Source organism: Mobula hypostoma, chromosome 1, assembly GCF_963921235.1.
Source record: "Mobula hypostoma chromosome 1, sMobHyp1.1, whole genome shotgun sequence".
NCBI lineage: Eukaryota > Metazoa > Chordata > Chondrichthyes > Myliobatiformes > Myliobatidae > Mobula > Mobula hypostoma.
In genome coordinates, this window is record NC_086097.1 from 107921921 (window position 1) to 107941847 (window position 19927).

The 19927-nt window shown below is 40.4% G+C and overlaps 1 protein-coding gene across 1 annotated transcript in view; it reads right to left on the bottom strand.

Annotated features, from left to right (window-relative positions):
* The window catches only part of si:dkey-122a22.2 (uncharacterized), a 213117-nt gene that overhangs the window by 119529 nt on the left and 73661 nt on the right, over window positions 1-19927 (bottom strand). The window contains exons 6-7 of the mRNA XM_063054664.1: window positions 16329-16445; window positions 13282-13356 (exon numbers count right to left, since the gene is read on the bottom strand). Of these exons, the coding sequence (XP_062910734.1) occupies window positions 13282-13356; window positions 16329-16445 (192 nt within the window). The remainder of the gene's footprint in view (window positions 1-13281; window positions 13357-16328; window positions 16446-19927) is intronic.

Genomic DNA, 19927 nt, shown 5'->3' on the forward strand with positions numbered 1-19927 from the left:
ATATTAGTCATCTCAGGGTGCAATTGCTCTGCACTGGTCTAAGTTCATCTGTGATTAGTAGATGATGCCGTCAGCCCTCATCGATCAGCTGATGACCTCCAGCACATCCTTACTTTTCTACATTTGGTTGGATAGCACACTGGCTCGCATATATTTATTATTGATTACCATCATTTGGATTTCAATCAAGTTAGATTCACTACTGAACTGTTTGAATCAACTCCTATTTATCTTTGACAGAGAGGAAGGTGGCTAGAAAAAGCAACTGGAATGAATGTGTTTTGTCAGTTCTCTACCTTTGAAATATGTGCCGCTAATTATGGTTCATGCAGATGTTCAATTAATGGAGCTAATTCAGAACTCTGTTAATCAACCAGTTGAACTGAATTAAGTTCCAAAATTGCAATTAAGTTTTAATTTTATTATTCTATTTACTTAGCAATATAGCACAGAGGCAACCCTTCCGGCCCTCTGAGCCATGTCGTCCAGCAACCCCCAACCAACCTGCTCAACCCTAACCTATTCACTGGACAATTTACAATGAGCACTTTACCTACCCGTGCATTCGGCGGGATAACGTACAGACCCCTTACAGATGGCACTGGAATTGAATTCCTAACCACTATGCTGTCTTGACATTGTGGAGTTGTTGAACTCCTCATAGGAAATGAGCCAGCATCAGCCTGAGGGCATTGATTCCTGAATCTTGCACCAGATCTGATCTGGAACAGGACACAGGATCCTGGTGATCACCATGGAATTTGTAAAGCGCAGATTTAGGAGTCATACAGGAATGCAGCACAAAAACAATGGCTACCCAAATGCCTCTTAACTGTTATAGTTGTACCCACCTCGATCACTTCTTCTGGCAACTTATTCCAGGTATTCATCACCTTCTGTGTAAACAAGTTACATCTCAACTAAACAAGACATCCGTTTTAAATCTCTCCCTTCTTATCTTATATCTGGGCCCTCTAGTTTTGGACTCCCCAATACTGGGTGAAAAACTGACTGCCGACCTTATCAATTCCCCTCATGATTTTATAAACTTCAATGAGATCACCTCTCATTCTCCTGCAAGGCATCCTCGTAAATCTCTTCTGCATCCTCTTCATCTTAACTATCCTATAACAGAGTGAACAAAAATGTACACAATACTCCAAGTGCCAAGTCCACCTCATGTCCTTTTTGTCCTCCTGATTTTCATCTTAAACCTAATCTTGAACATTTTAGATTAATCGAGGGATTAATTCATACCTGGCTGCCTAAATGTGATGTACTCTTCCTTCTTTTTCCTCACCAGAATCGCAATATTTTTCATCAGCCAGGGTTTCCTTCACTGTAACAGCAACATTTTGCCCCTGGACTCTTGATATGACCCTTTTAAAAGCCAACTATGCCTTTGCCTAAAAATAGTCGCCGTGTCCACCCCTACTAGATCCTGCCTAATGCTGTCAAAGTTTGCCCAGCTCCAGTTCAGGACGTTAACCCGTGGACCTATTCTGCTTTCTTCAATAACAATTTTAAGAATAATAAAATCGGGTAGAAAAAGTCATTTTTTTTAAACACTGCTCGGGGAGAAGGGTCTGCACTGCGCAGGCGCGTGACGTAGCGTGCCAAGGTTTAAAAAGAGAAATTTTCAACGGTTCTTGTTGGTCGAAGCAAGTAGCTGAGAAGAAGAGAGTGGAAGAAATCGGGTAGAAAAAGTCGTTTTTTTTTTAAAAACTGCTCAGGGAGAAGGGTCTGCACTGCGCAGGCGCGTGACATAGCGCGCCAAGGTTTAAAAGCAGACCTCCATATACAGCGGCCATCGTCAGAGTGGGCTGAGTCAGAGTGGGACGGCTTTGTCTCAAACAGGCTTCGGCGAGAACAGGCAGAGGCCAGGGTAGGTTCCGCTAAGTTTTTTTGTTCAGACTGTTTAGAGTAGAGAGAATGCCAGGCAGGATGTTGGAATGCTCCTCCTGCAGGATGTGGGAAGTCAGGGAGCCCTCCGGTGTCCCTGACAATGACACCTGCAAGAAGTGCATCCAGCTGCAGCTCCTAACAAACCGCGTTAGGGAACTGGAGCAGGAGCTGGATGACCTGCGGATCATTCGGGAGAATGAGGAGATTATAGATAGTAGCTACAGGGAGGTAGTTACGCTAAAGGAGCAGAGGACAGGAAATTGGGTCACTGTCAGGTGAGGGAAGAGGAAAGGGCAGGCAGAGCAGGGTTCCCCTGTGGCCATTCCCCTCAACAACAAGTATACCGCATTGGATACTGTTGAGGGGGAATGACTTACCTGGGACAAGCTGCAGTAGCCGGATCTCTGGCACTGAGTCTGGCTCTGCAGTGCAGAAGGGAGGGTGGAAAAAGAGGAGAGCGGTAGTGATAGGGGACTCGATAGTTAGAGGTGCAGAAAGGAGGTTCTGTGGTCATGACAGAGAATCCAGGATGGTTTGTTGCTCCCAGGTGCCAGGGTCAAGGATGTCTCTGATCGATTGCATGACATTCTGAAGTAGGAGGGTGACCAGCCAGATGGCGTGGTGCACATCGGTACCAATGACATAGCAAGGAAGAGTGAGGAGGTCCTGGAGAGTGAGTATAGAGAGCTTGGTAGGAAGTTGAAAAGCAGGACCTCAAGGGTGGCAATCTCAGGATTGCTACCTGTGCTAGGTGCCAGTGAGGGTAGGAATAGGATGCTCTGGAGGATGAACAAGCGGCTGAGGAACTGGTGTAGGGGGCAGGGTTTCAGATTTCAGGATCATTGGGACCTCTTCTGGGGCAGGTGGGACCTGTACAAGAGAGATGGGTTACACTTGAACTACAGGGGGACCAATATCCTTTCAGGGAGGTTTGTTATTGGGGAGGCTTTAAACTAGATTTGCAGGGGATGGGAACCAGAGTGCCAGAGCTGACAGTGTGGCTGGGGTGAAAATAAATGATGTTAAAAGTTCAAGCAAATCCGCTAATAGAAAGGTTGTGAGTGGTGGTAAAAATCTTCTGAGGTGTATATATTTCAATGCGAGGAGTATTGCGGGGAAGGCGGATGAGTTGAGGGTGTGGATTGACACGTGGAATTATGACGTTATAGCAATTAGTGAAACTTGGCTACAGGAGGGGCAGGACTGGCAGCTTAATATTCCAGGGTTCCGATGTTTCAGATGTGATCGAGGCAGAGAAATGAAAGGTAGGAGAGTAGCATTGCTTGTTAGGGAAAATATTACAGCAGTGCTCAGGCAGGACAGATTAGAGGGCTTGTCTACTGAGTCATTATGGGTGGAGCTGAGAAACAGGAAAGGTATGGCCACATTAGTGGGATTGTATTACAGACCACCCAATAGTCAACGAGACTTGGAAGAGCAAATCTGCAGGGAGATAGCAGGCAACTGCAGGAAACATAAAGTTGTGGTGGTAGGGGATTTTAATTTTCCATATATTGATTGGGACTCCCATACTGTTAGGGGTCTAGATGGTTCAGAGTTTGTAAAATGTGTTCAGGAAAGTTTTCTAAATCAATATATAGAGGGACCAACTAGAGGGGATGCAATATTGGATCTCCTGGTAGGAAACGAGTTAGGACAAGTGACGGAAGTCTGTGTAGGGGAGCACTTTGGTTCCAGTGATCATAACACCATTAGTTTCAATTTGATCATGGACAAAGATAGATCTGGTCCTAGGGTTGAGGTTCTGAACTGGAAGAAGGCCAAATTTAAAGAAATGAGAAAGGATCTAAAAAGCGTGGATTGGGACAAGTTGTTCTCTGGCAAAGATGTGATTGGTAGGTGGGAAGCCTTCAAAGGGGAAATTTTAAGAGTGCAGAGTTTGTATGTTCCTGTCAGGATAAAAGGCAAATTGAATAGGAATAAGGAACCTTGGTTCTCAAGGGATATTGCAACTCTGATAAAGAAGAAGAGGAGTTGTATGAAATGTATAGGAAACAGGGAGTAAATAAGGTGCTTGAGGAGTATAAGAAGTGCAAGAAAATACTTAAGAAAGTAATCAGGAGGGCTAGAAGAAGACATGAGGTTGCCTTGGCAGTCAAAGTGAAGGATAATCCAAAGAGCTTTTACAGGTACATTAAGAGCAAAAGGATTGTAAGGGATAAAATTGGTCCTCTTGAAGATCAGAGTCGTCGGCTATGTGCGGAACCAAAGGAAATGGGGGAGATCTTAAATAGGTTTTTTGCGTCTGTATTTACTAAGGAAACTGGCATGAAGTCTATGGAATTGAGGGAATCAGGTAGTGAGATCATGGAAACTGTACAGATTGAAAAGGAGGAGGTGCTTGCTGTCTTGAGGAAAATTAAAGTGGACAAATCCCCTTGACCTGACAGAGTGTTCCCTCGGACCTTGAAGGAGACTAGTGTTGAAATTGCAGGGGCCCTGGCAGAAATATTTAAAATGTCGCTGTCTACGGGTGAGGTGCCGGAGGATTGGAGAATGGCTCATGTTGTTCCGTTGTTTAAAAAAGGATCGAAAAGTAATCCGGGAAATTATAGGCCGGTGAGTTTAACGTCGGTAGTAGGTAAGTTATTGGAGGGAGTACTAAGAGACAGAATCTACAAGCATTTGGATAGACAGGGACTTATTAGGGAGAGTCAACATGGCTTTGTGCGTGGTAGGTCATGGTTTGACCAATCTATTGGAGTTTTTCAGGGAGGTTACCAGGAAAGTGGTTGAAGGGAAGGCAGTGAATATTGTCTACATGGACTTCAGTAAGGCCTTTGACAAGGTCCCGCATGGGAGGTTAGTTAGGAAAATTCAGTCGCTAGGTATACATGGAGAGGTGGAAAATTGGATTAGACATTGGCTCAATGGAAGAAGTCAAAGAGTGGTGGTAGAGAATTGCTTCTCTGAGTGGAGGCCTGTGACTAGTGGTGTGCCACAGGGATCAGTGCCAGGTCTATTGTTATTTGTCATCTATATCAATGATCTGGATGATAATGTAGTAAATTGGATCAGCAAATTTGCTGATGATACAAAGATTGGAGGTGTAGTAGACAGTGAGGAAGGTTTTCAGAGCCTGCAGAGGGACTTGGACCAGCTGGAAAAATGGGCTGAAAAATGGAAGATGGGGGGGACTTCCGGGTCATTAAGGGAATGGCGGCGTAAAGAAAAGGTCTCTCGACAAAAAAGAAGGTAAACTGCCCCAAAATCAAATTTAGACAAATACTTAATATTGCATAACTATATTCATAAAAGGGGCAAGTATGATGTCTAAGAACAAGAATAAAAAGTCCGCTTCGAAGGCTGATAAACATAAAGAGATGCAGCAAGGCGACGGGCCTAGCTCCCCCACGGCAAACCAGGACGGAGATAATGAGGGGGAATCGGTGACTCTGTCTTTGATTCTCGGAGAGATTCGCGAGTTCCGACAAGATAACAGCAAACAGCTGGAAGATATTAAAGGAGAAATAGTAAAAACTAACTCGCGGATAGATGAAGCCAAAGCGAGGATTGTTGGAATTGAAGAGAAGCTACAAAACGCCGAGGAAGTGATAGCAGAAATGCTGAAGCTACAAGACCAGCTCCAGTGGAAACTAATAGATCAAGAAGGCCGCTCGAGAAGGGAAAATGTGAGGATCTACGGAGTTCCCGAAGGAACCGAAGGTAAACCCGGATTGATGATTCCCTTCGTGGAGAAGCTGCTTAGAGAGAACCTTGATATACCGGCCGCAAAAGACCTACAGATAGAAAGGGCTCACCGCGCGTTGGCACCACAGCCTCCGGCAGGCGCCCAGCCCAGATCGATTCTGATCAGATTTCTCAGTTACAGAACGAAGGAAGAGGTGCTTAAAAGAGCATGGCAAAAGAAAGGTTTCATGTGGAACAACTGCAAAATCAGTTTAGACCACGACTACGCACCGGGGATTCTTGCCAGACGGAAGGAATATATGGAAACACGGAGAGTCCTGAAGGAAAACAACATCAGATTCCAGACCCTGTATCCAGCTCGGCTGAGAGTCTTTTACGACGAAGGGACAAAAACTTACACGATGGTGGAGGAGGCAACGTTGGACCTGGCGGACCGGGGACTACCTATTAAAGTTATCACCCAACCGGAGTCGCTACTGGAGATGATTCGGCAGAAGTCGTGGCAGTTAGTGGGGTGAGGACGCTCCACTCGAACCAGAGTGTCAAACTACAAGGAAAAGCTGCAAATATTCAGACGCGAATGTACAGAGAATACAGATTAATTAAGAGAAATGACTGAAAAGAGTAAATCGGACTTAAAAGTAAAATGAAAACTGGTAACTGAAAATAAACTAGGCGGAATAACTTGAATGATAGCAATATGGTCGAGACATAAATAGGAGAAAATTCTCTATGATTATTCAAACTGCTGAGGGCCCTCTAACACAGGGTGAAGATAGAGGTTATCCCTCTGAACTGAGGCGGGTCGGTGCTCAGGCCTCACTGTGGGAAGTCGGGAAAAATTTTCAAATGTTATACGTTCAGAAATGTCTAGGGTGTGGTTATATGTCTTGGTTTACTGTTGAGAAGGGATTGCTTACTGTTTGGTTAGAAAAGGAGAGTGCTTTTTTTCTACTAGAGAAAAATGCAAACTGAATTGGTAAAAATAATTTCCTATAATGTTAATGGGGCTTTGAATCCAATTAAAAGAAATAAGATTATGTCTAAATTGAAAAAAGAGAGGGCACAAATAGCTTTCCTCCAGGAAACACATATGAGCCAATCTGAAAATGGAAAATTAAAAAGAATGGGCTTTAAGCATGTATTTTATTCATCATATAAATTGAGTCACAAAAGAGGGGTAGCTACTTTAATATCAAGTACTCTTAATTATGAACATATTTCAGAGACTAGAGACAAAGAAGGACGGTTTGTAAAAATCACAGGAAGAATAGAAGGTACAGAAATAACATTGCTGAATGTTTATGCTCCTCCAGGTAGTGAATGGTCATTTTATAGACACATTTTTGACCTAATGGTCAGTTCTCGAGGGGTAGTAATTTGTGGAGGGGATTTTAATATTAGATTAAATCCTATATTAGATTCTTCAAGAATAGTTACTCAGAATAAACCTCTGACTCGGAAAGTGAATTCATTGATGGAGGAGTTGGAAATTATAGATGTCTGGAGGGAATTACACCTTACTAGTAAAGATTATACATATTACTCTTTCCCTCATTCAGCCTATTCAAGGATAGACTATTTCTTTATCTTTAATACAGATAGACTCAGGATAAAAAACTGTAATATTGCAACAATTGATCTGTCGGATCATAGCCCAGTCTCTATATCTCTAATCCTGGAAAGGAAAATGAGGAAAACACTATGGAGGCTAAACTCACATATACTCAATAACCCGAAAGTAATGGAGAGATTAAGGGGAGAAATCAAAGAATATCTAGACCTTAATGACACGGGAGAAACATCACCAGTGATTTTATGGGATACATTGAAAGCTGTACTGAGAGGGAAAATTATTTCCATTACTACTCGCATGAAAAAAATCAATGCACAAAAATTAGCAGACCTTCAAGGAAAATTAAAACAACTTCAAGTTGTAGATAGCAACAAAAGTAATTCAAATCGAAAACAGGAAATTAGGAAATTGCAAAGTGAAATTGATGATATTTATACGTTGGAAACTCAAAGAAATTTTCTTTACCTGAGACAAAAGAATTATGAAGTAGGAGGTAAATCAGCTAGATTATTAGCATATAAATTACGAAAACAACAAGCAGACAATACAATTCATAAAATAAAGAATCCAAAGACAAAGCTTGTGGAGAGTACAATAGGGAAAATTCAAGAGAGTTTTGAAACATATTATCGAGAGCTGTACTCCCAACCCCGGGCCCCCAATGAGCCCTATATAGACAGTGTATTGAATTTTTTAGATCTACCTAAACTTACAGATTTACAAAATGAAAGTTTATTAGAACCAGTAACTGTCAAAGAACTGAACGTGGCCATCTCTAGGTTAAAGGCTGGAAAGTCCCCGGGTTCTGATGGGTTTACCTCAGAGTGGTACAAGTCCCTGAAGACACAGTTAGCCCCATTACTACTTAACACCTTTAATTGGATCTTGCAGAGAGGAGAAACTCCACCTTCCTGGAGAGAAGCGATTATTTCAGTTATTCCTAAAGAGGGTAAAGATAAACTAGAATGTGGCAATTATCGGCCAATTAGTGTTCTTAATTTAGATTACAAACTATTTACATCTATATTAGCGCGCAGATTGGAAAAGCTTTTACCTGGCCTAATCCATTTAGACCAGACTGGATTTATTCAACAAAGACAAACACAGGACAACATAAGGAGAACTCTGCACATATTAGAACAGGTTAATAAGAACGAGACAGAGACAATGGTAGTAGGATTGGACGCTGAGAAAGCTTTTGATTCGGTTAGTTGGGCATTCCTATACAGAGTGTTAGGAAGATTCGGCTTTCAAGAAAGGTTTATTAAAGTAATTCAGACTCTATATGACAGCCCTACAGCCCAAATTAAGATAAATGGGGACCTCTCTGACTCCTTCATTTTAGAGAGAGGCACTAGACAGGGATGCCCAATTTCTCCTCTCCTTTTTGCGCTATATATTGAACCACTTGCCCAACTAATAAGACAGAGCGAAACCGTAAAAGGTATCAAGGTGGCAGGGATTGAACAGAAAGTGGCATTATTCGCAGATGATGTTTTGGTCTATCTGAGTGAAACAGAAAAATAATTTATAGGATTGTTTACACTGTTGGATGACTTTGGGAAAATATCAGGTTATAAAATAAATGTAAAGAAAAGGCAGGTTATGTCCCTAAATTATACACCATCCAAAAAAATTGCAGGATACATACGATCTTAAGTGGGAAGCTAAATCATTAAAATATTTAGGAATAACCCTGCCGAAGGATCTTTCAACACTGTCACAGGTAAATTATGGGCCATTAATCTCAGAGATAAAAGCAGATATGCATAGATGGAATCTTATCCTCTTTTTAAGTTTAAATTCAAGGATAAATACTATAAAAATGAATATTCTTCCTCGGTTATTATATCTTTTCCGTACTTTACCAGTGGAGATGGATGATAATCAATTCAGGGAATGGGACAAATGGATTTCCTGCTTCATTTGCCAAGGAAGGAAACCTAGAATTCGATATAACACCTTACAGTTAGGGAAGGAAGGAGGAGGTATGGTTCTTCCTTGCCTGAGAAATTATTTTTATGCCTCACAGATAACCCCTCTGTTATATTGGTGTAATAGGGAATATAATGCTAGATGGAAGGAAATAGAATTTGGATTAGTTGACAGTTTTCCTCTTCAGGCCTCAATAGCTGACAAGGGATTGATGGCCCAGTTGGAAAAATTTAATAATGCTTGGATAAATCTTACATTAAAAGTATGGCAGAAGGTGGTTAATTCATGTGGAATTAATAACATGTTAAAACTCTTTAGATGGTGTGCATATGATACCGAATTCCTTCCCAACAGAGGAGATAAAAGATTTGAGCTATGGATAAAGAAAGGTCTTACAACCTACCTCTCATTTATAGATAAAAGAGTATTACAAAGTTTCCAAATCCTGCAGGACAAACATGGCCGAGAACATAATGACTTTTTTAGGTACCTTCAAATACGAAACTATGTTAACCAGAGTTGTAGATATACAGACCTATCAACAGTAGAATCAGAATTTTTCAAGATTCTGAATTCGGCTTGCAGTTCAATACCTAGTAAATCAGTTTCTCGCCTATATAATGCACTCTCCCATGCTAAAAATGTAAATACACTGTATATTAAAGAGAAGTGGGAGAAAGAAGCGGGGTTGGTACTTTCAGAGGAGGCTTGGGAGAAAATCTGCAGCTTTCAATGGTCCTCGACTAATTCTTTGACTTGGAGAAAACATTGTTGGAAAAACATTATAAGATACTTCAAGACCCCATATCAGGAAAAATATAAAGATACAAATGTGATGTGTTGGAGAAGGTGCGGCTCCAAGGATGCAAATCATTTTCATATTTTCTGGGATTGCCCTAAATTAAGTCTATTTTGGGAAGGTATTCATAGAACATTAGTTAAGGTACTTAGGTCCCAGATACCTCTGAACTTTGAGACGCTCTATTTGGGGCATGTATTGTTCCTTGAACAGAAGGAAGATATAAAGTTGCTGCAGGCCCTCTTCGTGGCAAGTAAGAAATCAATCACTAGAAAATGGCTAAATCCAATACCACCTACATTAGAAGATTGGTACGAAATTATCTTGGAAATATTTAAAATGGAAAAGTTGACTTACTCCCTGAGAACTCAAAAAGAAACATTTTATCAAATCTGGAATAAATGGATTGAATATATAACCCCAATGCGAGCAGACATTAGATGACTCTCCTAATGATTTATATTGCTCTTCTCATCAACACAGTAATATTGCTAACGTAAGCACCCCTAGTCTAAGTGTTTGTTTTTTTTTGGAAAATAGAGAATTAACACATGTAAAGGGAAAGGTTTGGGAAAGGAATAAAAAAAAATGAAAAAATTAAGTAAATAAGTACATAGGGATTGGATAATTATGTCTGCGGGCAGGAACAAGCACGAACAAATTGGGATATAAACACCTACAATGGTTGGTATATAGGCTTGTATGCAACATTTTGGACCAGTGGAAATGGTCCGGAAGGTTTGTATGGAAACTATTATTACCATTTTTCTTAACAACTAATTTCATTACTTAGCCTAATAGGTTAGATTTACCACAGTACATAATTATCTATTTAAATGTTTATTTTCCTTTTATATCATCTCAATGTGTACTTAAGAATGTATAAATAATTGTAGTTTTATACATATAAAAAATGGAAAAGGTTATATGTGTGAAAAAAGTACATGATAATTGTGAATTCCTTATCCAAATAAAAATAAAATTAAAAAAAAAGAAAAATGGAAGATGGAGTTTAATACAGACAAGTGTGAGGTATTGCACGTTGGAAGGACAAACCAAGGTAGAACATACAGGGTAATGGTAAGGAACTGAGGAGTGTAGTGGAACAGAGGGATCTGGGAATACAGACACAAAATTCCCTAAAAGTGGCGTCACAAGTAGATAGGGTTGTAAAGAGAGCTTTTGGTACATTGGCCTTTATTAATCAAAGTATTGAGTATAAGAGCTGGAATGTTATGATGAGGTTGTATAAGACATTGGTGAGGCCGAATCTGGAGTATTGTGTTCAGTTTTGGTCACCAAATTACAGGAAAGATATAAATAAGGTTGAAAGAGTGCAGAGAAGGTTTACAACGATGTTGCCAGGACTTGAGAAACTCAGTTACAGAGAAAGGTTGAATAGGTTAGGACTTTATTCCCTGAAGCGTAGAAGAATGAGGGGAGATTTGATAGAGGTATGTAAAATTATGATGGGTATAGATAGAGTGAATGCAAGCAGGCTTTTTCCACGAGGCAAGGGGAGAAAAAAACCAGAGGACATGGGTTAAGGGTGAGGGGGGAAAAGTTTAAAGGGAACATTAGGGGGGCTTCTTCACACAGAGTGGTGGGAGTATGGAATGAGCTGCCAGACAAGGTGGTAAATGCGGGTTCTTTTTTAACATTTAAGAATAAATTGGACAGATACATGGATGGGAGGTGTATGGAGGGATATGGCCCATGTGCAGGTCAGTGGGACCAGGCAGAAAATGGTTCGGCACAGCCAAGAAGGGCCAAAAGGCCTGTTTCCGTGCTGTAGTTTCTATGGTTTCTATGGTAATAAAATTGAGATCACTGGACCTCAAGTGCTCCCGAACTGCCACTTCAGTTACTTGGCCCACCTGAGTGCCTAAGAGGAAGTCCAATATCTTTCCTTCTCAAGTAGGTTCCTAAATATTTTCCATGAGGAAACTGTCTTGGACGCACTGCACAAAGTCTACCCCATTCAAGGCCCTCTACACTCTGGGTGGCCCAGTCGATACTGGGAAAATTGAAATCTCCCAATAGCACAACTACATACAATTTCTCAACACAGCTCCTCCACAAGTTCCCATTAACTACTAGGGGGTCTATAGTACAGCCTTCCCAAGGTGACCATTCCCTTTCTTATTTCTAAGTTCGACCCAAATGGCCTCATTAGATGATCCCTCGTGAATTTCCTCCCCTCAGGTGAGAAATAAAATATTTACTTTTGTAAAATTAATTTGCGATAACTTTAAATTATCCATTAGAATATAAATATGTTTGTAATTAATAAATTTTGTAAAGTATATTTTAATTGGCTGGAGCCAATTTAGAGATAATTTATTTTCTAAGTTTTACAAGGCCCCCCAACACTTTGGCATTTGCTTTCATGTCGATTACATTATGTCAAGTTCAGCTGTGTTTATGGAATTCTGACACTCAAGCTTACATAAAATAAGGCTGATAATACGTTTAACTGGTTGAGGGATCAGCCAAAAATCTGAAAGTATCTGTTGTCTGATTTTTTTTCTCAGTAAAGAGATTGCAATTGCAGCTCTAAATTCTCTTCAACAGCCACTAATGATATCCTTCCTACTGCCTTCAGCATAACAATGACACTAATCTTTTCCAATGTCTCTCAGTATCCACCTTTCTTGATTTCAAAGCACACTTATTATCAAAGAATGTATAGATTATACACCTTGAAATTTGTCTGTTTATAGGCAGGTACAAAGCAAGAAACTTGAATAACCCAATTTTAAAAAAGATCAAAAAACAGAGAAAAAGAATACACATCATGCAAACAACTGAAGCAAGCCAACAGCATTCCGAACCAGACTGAGTTCCAGATCCGCTCCAGAAGCGGCCGGAGTAGACCGAATCTATTTGGAATGACCTTATTGACAATATGATAACATTATTTTTATCTTGATTTACTATTTCAATTAGTTCTGCGTAGATCATTTTTCCAATATATCTTTTAATTTCTCAAAAATTATTCCTTGATGAAGAAATATAATTTTTGCACAGATTATCCAATTTACTTTAACCAGGTCCTACCATCTCTGGAATTAGTTTGGTTTAAAATTTTTTCATAAGGTTCCATTACCTTAATTCATTCTTCTCTATATTATGTGGCCTATCATTAAACAATTTTGATTAATTTTATGATAAATATTTGACACTAGAAATGGGGTGGACAACGGTTGAAAGTCAATTCATAATAGCTTGGTCATTTCCTAATGATGAGTAAATGAGAAATGGAAAAGTTCACCTTTTTTTTACGATGTCTAATCTAAATTTTAAACAAGGTTTCATTATAAAGAGTCATTACAGAAATAAATACAGGTTTCACATATGTAAATTAACTGAAAAGCTGGGTACATTTACTTACCAGTACTGCAACCATACGTCTTCCATGAATAGTTCTTCAGGGATTGGATTGATGAGGACAAGATCAGACACCTCCCTGTGGGACAGAGATAGGTTTGCCAACTGAGGGTGTATTTCAGCAGACAGAGTTCAGGGTACAGCAATAACCCAGCCAAATAGACATTACTGAAGATATACTGTATGGAGCAATTTAGCAGATATTGGAAAACTTTTGTGAGTATAGCATTTGTGATATCCATTTACCAGCTCTTTTTGGAATTGCACTCTAGTGTTGACATTAATCTTTATATCGCTGCATACGGAACATTAAACAGGGGCATATAAAACCAAAAAAAAATGAACTTGGATAATTTAGAAACAGAAATACTTGAAACACACTTATCAATCATCACTTAATCTTTGCTCTCCTATTGCAAATGCAAGCAAGCAAATCTTTACATCAACAGTAGTGGAAACTGCGAGCAGTGTCAAACACCAGGCGTGCACATCACACCCAATCTCTCGTGTCCCAGAACACATTCTGCACAATCGAGAAAGCTCACCAACACCTCTACTTTCTGAAGAAGCTGAAGAGAGCTGCACTATGCACATCTACAGTGTATACACGACTTCTACAGTTGCACAGTAGAGTGCATTCTAACAAGCTGCATTTCTGCATGGTATGAAAACCGTATTGCGGCAGACAGGAAGGCTCTACAACAGGTGGTCAGAACTGCGCAACGCATCACTGGTACCTACCTACCATCAAGGACATGTACTGAGAAAGGTTCCAGAAAAGAGCCAGTAACATCATGAAGGATCACATACACCTTGCTCATGCACTGTTTGTTCCACTCCCATCTCAGGGAGGAGGCTACATAGCATCCATGCCAGGACCACCAGACCCAAAAACAGTTATGTTCTTCAAGCAGTAAGGCAGATCAACACCTCCATCCACTAACCTGCACTTCCACCACTACATTATCATTTCCTGTCAATCACCTCACGTACAGACCTCGCGTCTGTGCCGTGTCACTTAATGAATATACAATTAACATATGTATATAAGCTATCTTAACAATTTATATTTATTGAGTTTTTTATTGTTATTATTGTGTCCTTTATCTTACTGTCTTTTTTTGTGTTGCATCAGATCTAAAGCAACAACTATTACCTTCACATACACTTCTGTACTGGAAATGACACCAAAAAATCTTGAATTTTGGTTAACTTTCAATGAACAGTTAATCATCTCTGGAAAAGGGTAACCAGTCAATGTTTTAAGCAGAGACATTTCATCAGGAGTGGGAAGATACATGACGTTAGAGCGAGAAGGTGGAGGAGGGGAGGAAGAAGTACAAGGTGGTAGGTAATAGGTGATAGGTGAAACTGGGAGAGGGGGAGGGGTGAAAAAAAGAGCTGGAAAGCTGATAGTTGAAAGAGATAAAGAGCTAGACGGGGGAAATCTGATAAGAGAGGATAGAAGACCGTGGAAGAAAGGAGTTGCTCCTCCAACTTGAATGTGGTCGCATTGATATAGAGGACGCCACACCAGGAACATCAAATACAGTAGATAACCTCAATAGATTCACAGATTTGTGTCCTCCCCTCCCCCTACCTTCTACCTGCAACTTCTCATCTTTTTTCCCCCAGTCCTGATGAGAGTCTCAGTTTGAAACATCAACTCTTTACTCTTTTCCATTGATACTGCTTGGCCTGTTGGGTTGCTCCAGCATTTTGTGTGTGTTGTTTTGGATTTCCAGCATCTGAAGATTTTGTCTTATTTATTCATTTCTGCTCTGTTTCAGTCTCTTAACCACTTCTCCACCTTCATCAAAATTTAAGCCCAAAGCCATCAACTTGTGGTTCTTGTCAAATGCTTGTTGAATGTCCACACAGGCAACCCCTGTGTTATGGGGATTGGGATGCAATTCCATCTGCAGAAAATAATCCTTGTCATGATCTTCCCCAATGGGAAGCCACATCAACTGTGCATACATCAAGAAATGAGTTGGAAAAAAATTATCTACTCATTTTCACTTAAATTTCCTGAAAGCATATCCCAGATTGTTTTGGCAGTGACATGTGAATTCTGAAAAGGTAAACTTCATTCCCAAAGTGCCATAATGCAGGATTCACCCATATACTCAATTCACTAGTTCCCTTGTATCATTCCTGCCTCGATTAGTTTTATCAGAATCTATTTTCCTTTAAAAAAAACATGTTGCCTCTGCCTAATCATGCTATCATTTTCTGAATACTCTTCAATGATGGATTTTAGCATTTTGCAGACAAGCCAGATTAACACATCTGTCGTTCCCCCATTTTCTCTCACTTCTTGTTTAAAAAAGTCTTGCACTTATTACCTTCTAATCTGCTCAGACTGTTCACAATATTTCAGAGGGTTATTATAAATGCATCAATCATCTCTGCAGTACATTTAAACACTTAGTTCAGAGGGTTCTGTTAACTTTTACTTCCCTTAATTTCTAATTTACTTCCTTTTTAATGATAATAATTACATCAAGTTACTTGCAGTATTCATTTCCAATGTTACTGATTTTAATTATGTTTTCTAAAGTGATTATTTAACGTTTTCTTTTCACTTCCCATAATTATTTCTTCGGATCTTCTGTGACAGACACACTTAATTTCAATACTTTCTTTACTATATTGCAGATGTTCTTAAATCTTTTTTTAATATAATTCATGCCAATATATTTTCATTTTTCGTCTTTATGGCCATCTATTGATGGTTCTTAATGTTCTCCCACATGCCAGCTTTATTACCCTTCTTGACAACATCGTAAACCTTTCTAAACACCTTCAATCTAATACTATCTTCAGCCTTCTTAATGCTCAACATTGATGCTTCATTTTTACTATGAAATGCACATTTAATTAGAATAATGAATTTTTTTTAACCATGTTCTAGTGTATATTTATCACAAACCTTTTAAAATAATTTCTCAGTTCTGTTTTGGCTACATCAACACTCATAAATATATAATTGGCTTCATTTCAAGACTCTAATTTCCACCATCTGAAATGTCAAGATTTTTATCTTACCAGTTGTGAATGTGGGCATAAAATCTTGCATTGAGTGCCCCAAGCTCTGATCCCACGAGTACAAAGGGGCTCTGCAGCTTAGCTTCCTTAATAAGTCCGTGCAGATCATCTACCATTCTTTAGAAGAAAAAAAGCAAATTAATATTTACGAAGATCAACAGTGATGAATAAATCTCACTATCAAGACAGCACATTCCTCATATTTGCCAGCTTGTGTTATTCTAAATTAGTAATCCACATGGCTGTATACAAAAAAAAAGAATGCACAAAGCTTAACAATTTTACTCCTTCTAGTCATAGTCATACTTTATTCATCCCGGGGGAAATTGGTTTTCGTTACAGTTGCACCATAAATAATAAATAGTAATAGAACCATAAATAGTTAAATAGTAATATGTAAATTATGCCAGTAAATTATGAAATAAGTCCAGGACCAGCCTATTGGCTCAGTGTGTCTGACCTTCCAAGGGAGAAGTTGTACAGTTTGATGGCCACAGGCAGGAACGACTTCCTATGACGCTCTGTGTTTCATCTCGGTGAAATGAGTCTCTGGCTGAATGCACTCCTGTGCCCACCCAGTACATTATGTAGTGGATGGGTGACATTGACCAAGATGGCATGCAACTTAGACAGCATCCTCTTTTCAGACACCACTGTCAGAGAGTCCAGTTCCATCCCCACAACATCACTGGCCTTACGAATGAGTTTGTTGATTCTGTTGGTGTCTGCTACCCTCAGCCTGCTGCCCCAGCACACAACAGCAAACATGATAGCACTGGCCACCACAGACTCGTAGAACATCCTCAGCATCGACCGGCAGATGTTAAAGGACCTCAGTCTCCTCAGGAAATAGAGACGGCTCTGACCCTTCTTATAGACAGCCTCAGTGTTCTTAGACCAGTCCAGTTTATTGTCAAACTGTCAATAGTCCTGCAAAGCAAAATGTATCTGGGTGCTTGGTGATGCATCTCCTCACCCAATATGTGTATTTCATTAACTAATGTGATTTCACAATTTATCAGAAACTCAACAAACAGGATGAATGAATGCCATATCAGGGATGGAATGTAAAACAGAGAGTGTTAAAGGTTTCATTGCAGCTGTTTCTTACACCCATGCTGAGCTCATCAATTTCATCAACTTTGCTCAACTTCATTGGTGCTGTTTCTTACACCCATGCTGAGCTTATTGATTTCATCAACTTTGCCTCCAATTTCCACGCTACCCTCAAATTTACTTGGTCCATTTCTGGCACCTCTCCCCTTTCTTGATCTCTCCATCTCCACCCCTGGAGACAGTCTACCTACTGATATCTTTAGTAAACTCACTGACTCTCCCAGTTATCTGCACTATACCTCTTCCAACCCTGCCACTTGTAAAAATGCCTTCCCCTTCTCTCAGTTCCTCCACCTCCATCGCATCTGTACTCAGGATGAGGCTTGTCATTCCAGAACAACTGAGATGTCCTTCTTCAAAGAAAGGGGCTTCCCTTTCTCTATCATCAATGCAACCCTTATCCGTATCTCTTCCATTTCGTGCACATCTGCCCACACCCCATCTGCCCGTTGCCACGCCAAGGATAGGGCTCCTCTTGTCCTCACCTACCAACCCCAGTAGCCTCCGTATCCAGCGCATAATTCCACATAACTTCAGCCACCTCCAACGGGAACCCCCCCCCCCGCCTCCTGCCTGTTTTCCGCAGTGATTGCTCCCTACACGACTCCCTTGTCCATTTGTCCCTCCCTATTGATCTCCCTCCTGGCACTTATACTTGCAAGCGGAATAAGTGACACACCTGCCCCTACACCTCCTCTTTCGTTATCATTCAGGGCCCCAAAAAGTCCTTCCAGGTGAGGCGATACTTCACCTGTGAATTATCTTGGGTATCCAGTGCTCCCGTTGTGGCCTCCTGTACATCAGTGAAAAAGCACAATCTCCCAATGGCCACCCTTTTCAGCATGTTCCCTACTGCCGTGAAGAGGCCACACTCAGGTTGGAGGGGCCACACTTTATATTCCATCTGGGTAGCCTCCAACCTGATGGCATGAACATAAATTTCTCAAACTTCCACTAATGCCCCAACCCCTCTACCATTCCCCATCTCCTGATTCCCTCTCTCACCTTATCTCTTTAACTGTCCATTATCTCCCTGCTCTTCCCTTTCTTCCATAGTCTTCTACCTTCTCCTATCAGATCCCCCCTTCTCCAATCCTTTATCTCTTTCATCAATCAACTTTCCAGCTCTTTACTTCACCCCCTCCCCCAGTTTCACTTATCACCTGCCAACTTGAACTTCTTCCTCCCCTCCTCCCACCTCCTGCTTTGACTTCTCCCCTTCCTTTCCAGTCCTGAAGAAGGATCTTGGCCTGAAAAGTCAACTGTTTACTCTTTTCCATAGATGCTGCATGGCCTGCTGAGTTCCTCCAGCATTTTGTGTGTGTTGTTTGGATTTCCAGCATCTGCAGATTTTCTCTTGCTTGTGAAAGAAATACCATGAACAATTTCAATGAACACTCTTTTCATTACCATCATGGGTAGAGACCTACCCACCACTGTTGCAGGAAAGCAGCATTCATCATCGGGACCCCACCAACCAGGACATGCTCTCTTCTTGCTGCTGTCATCAGGAAGTAAGGTACATGAGCCTTAAGACTCGCATCACCAGTTTCAAAGTTTCAGTAACAATTATTACCACTCAGCCATCCGGCTCCTGAACAACAGGGGATAACTTCACTCGCCCATCATTGAAATGCTCCCACAACCAATGGACTCAGTTTCAAAGACTCTTTAGCTCACGTTCTTGATATTTATTGCTTATTTATTTAGATTATTGTTGTTCCTTCTTTTTGCATTTGCAGTCTGGTGTCTTCTGCACTCTGGTTGAAAGCCCTAGTTTGGAGGTCATTCACTGATTCTGTTATAGTTACTATATTCTATAGATTTGTTGAGTAGGCCCACAAAAAATGAATCTCAGGGTTGTATATGGTGACATATATGTACTTCGATAATAAAATTTACTTTGAACTATGTCAGTATTTACCAAGGACAAGGTCATGAAGAATACTGGAGTATGTTAATATGCAAGGGCATTTTGAGATAAAGAAAGAGGTAGCATTGGGTCACTGGAATAATGTTAAGGTGAATAGCTCCCCAGGTCCTAGTGGAATTTACACCAGGTTTATTGAGAAAGACAACAGGTGAGATTGCTGGGGCTTTGACCAAAATCTTTGTGTCCTCACTAGCTACAGACAAGGTCCCAGAGAACTATCAAATAGCTAATCTAGTTCTGTTTCCTCAAGAAAGGAAATAGGGATTTCACTCGTACGTAAAGACTGGAGAGGCTCATGTCAGTAGTAAGAAAACTATTGTAGAGGATTCTTGGCGATAGGATTCATGAGCATTTGTAAAACTATGGCCTAATTAGGAATAGACAGATTCCATTTCCCACTAAAATAACAACTCAGATTCTCACTCTGGTACTCTTGTTTTGTCATTTATCATTTCTACAAAGCCTCTGGGAACATACTGATTGTTCAAAAAGATCACACATACCCCTAGAGCCCACTTTATAAGCTCCAACTAAACACTTGCTCGTTAAT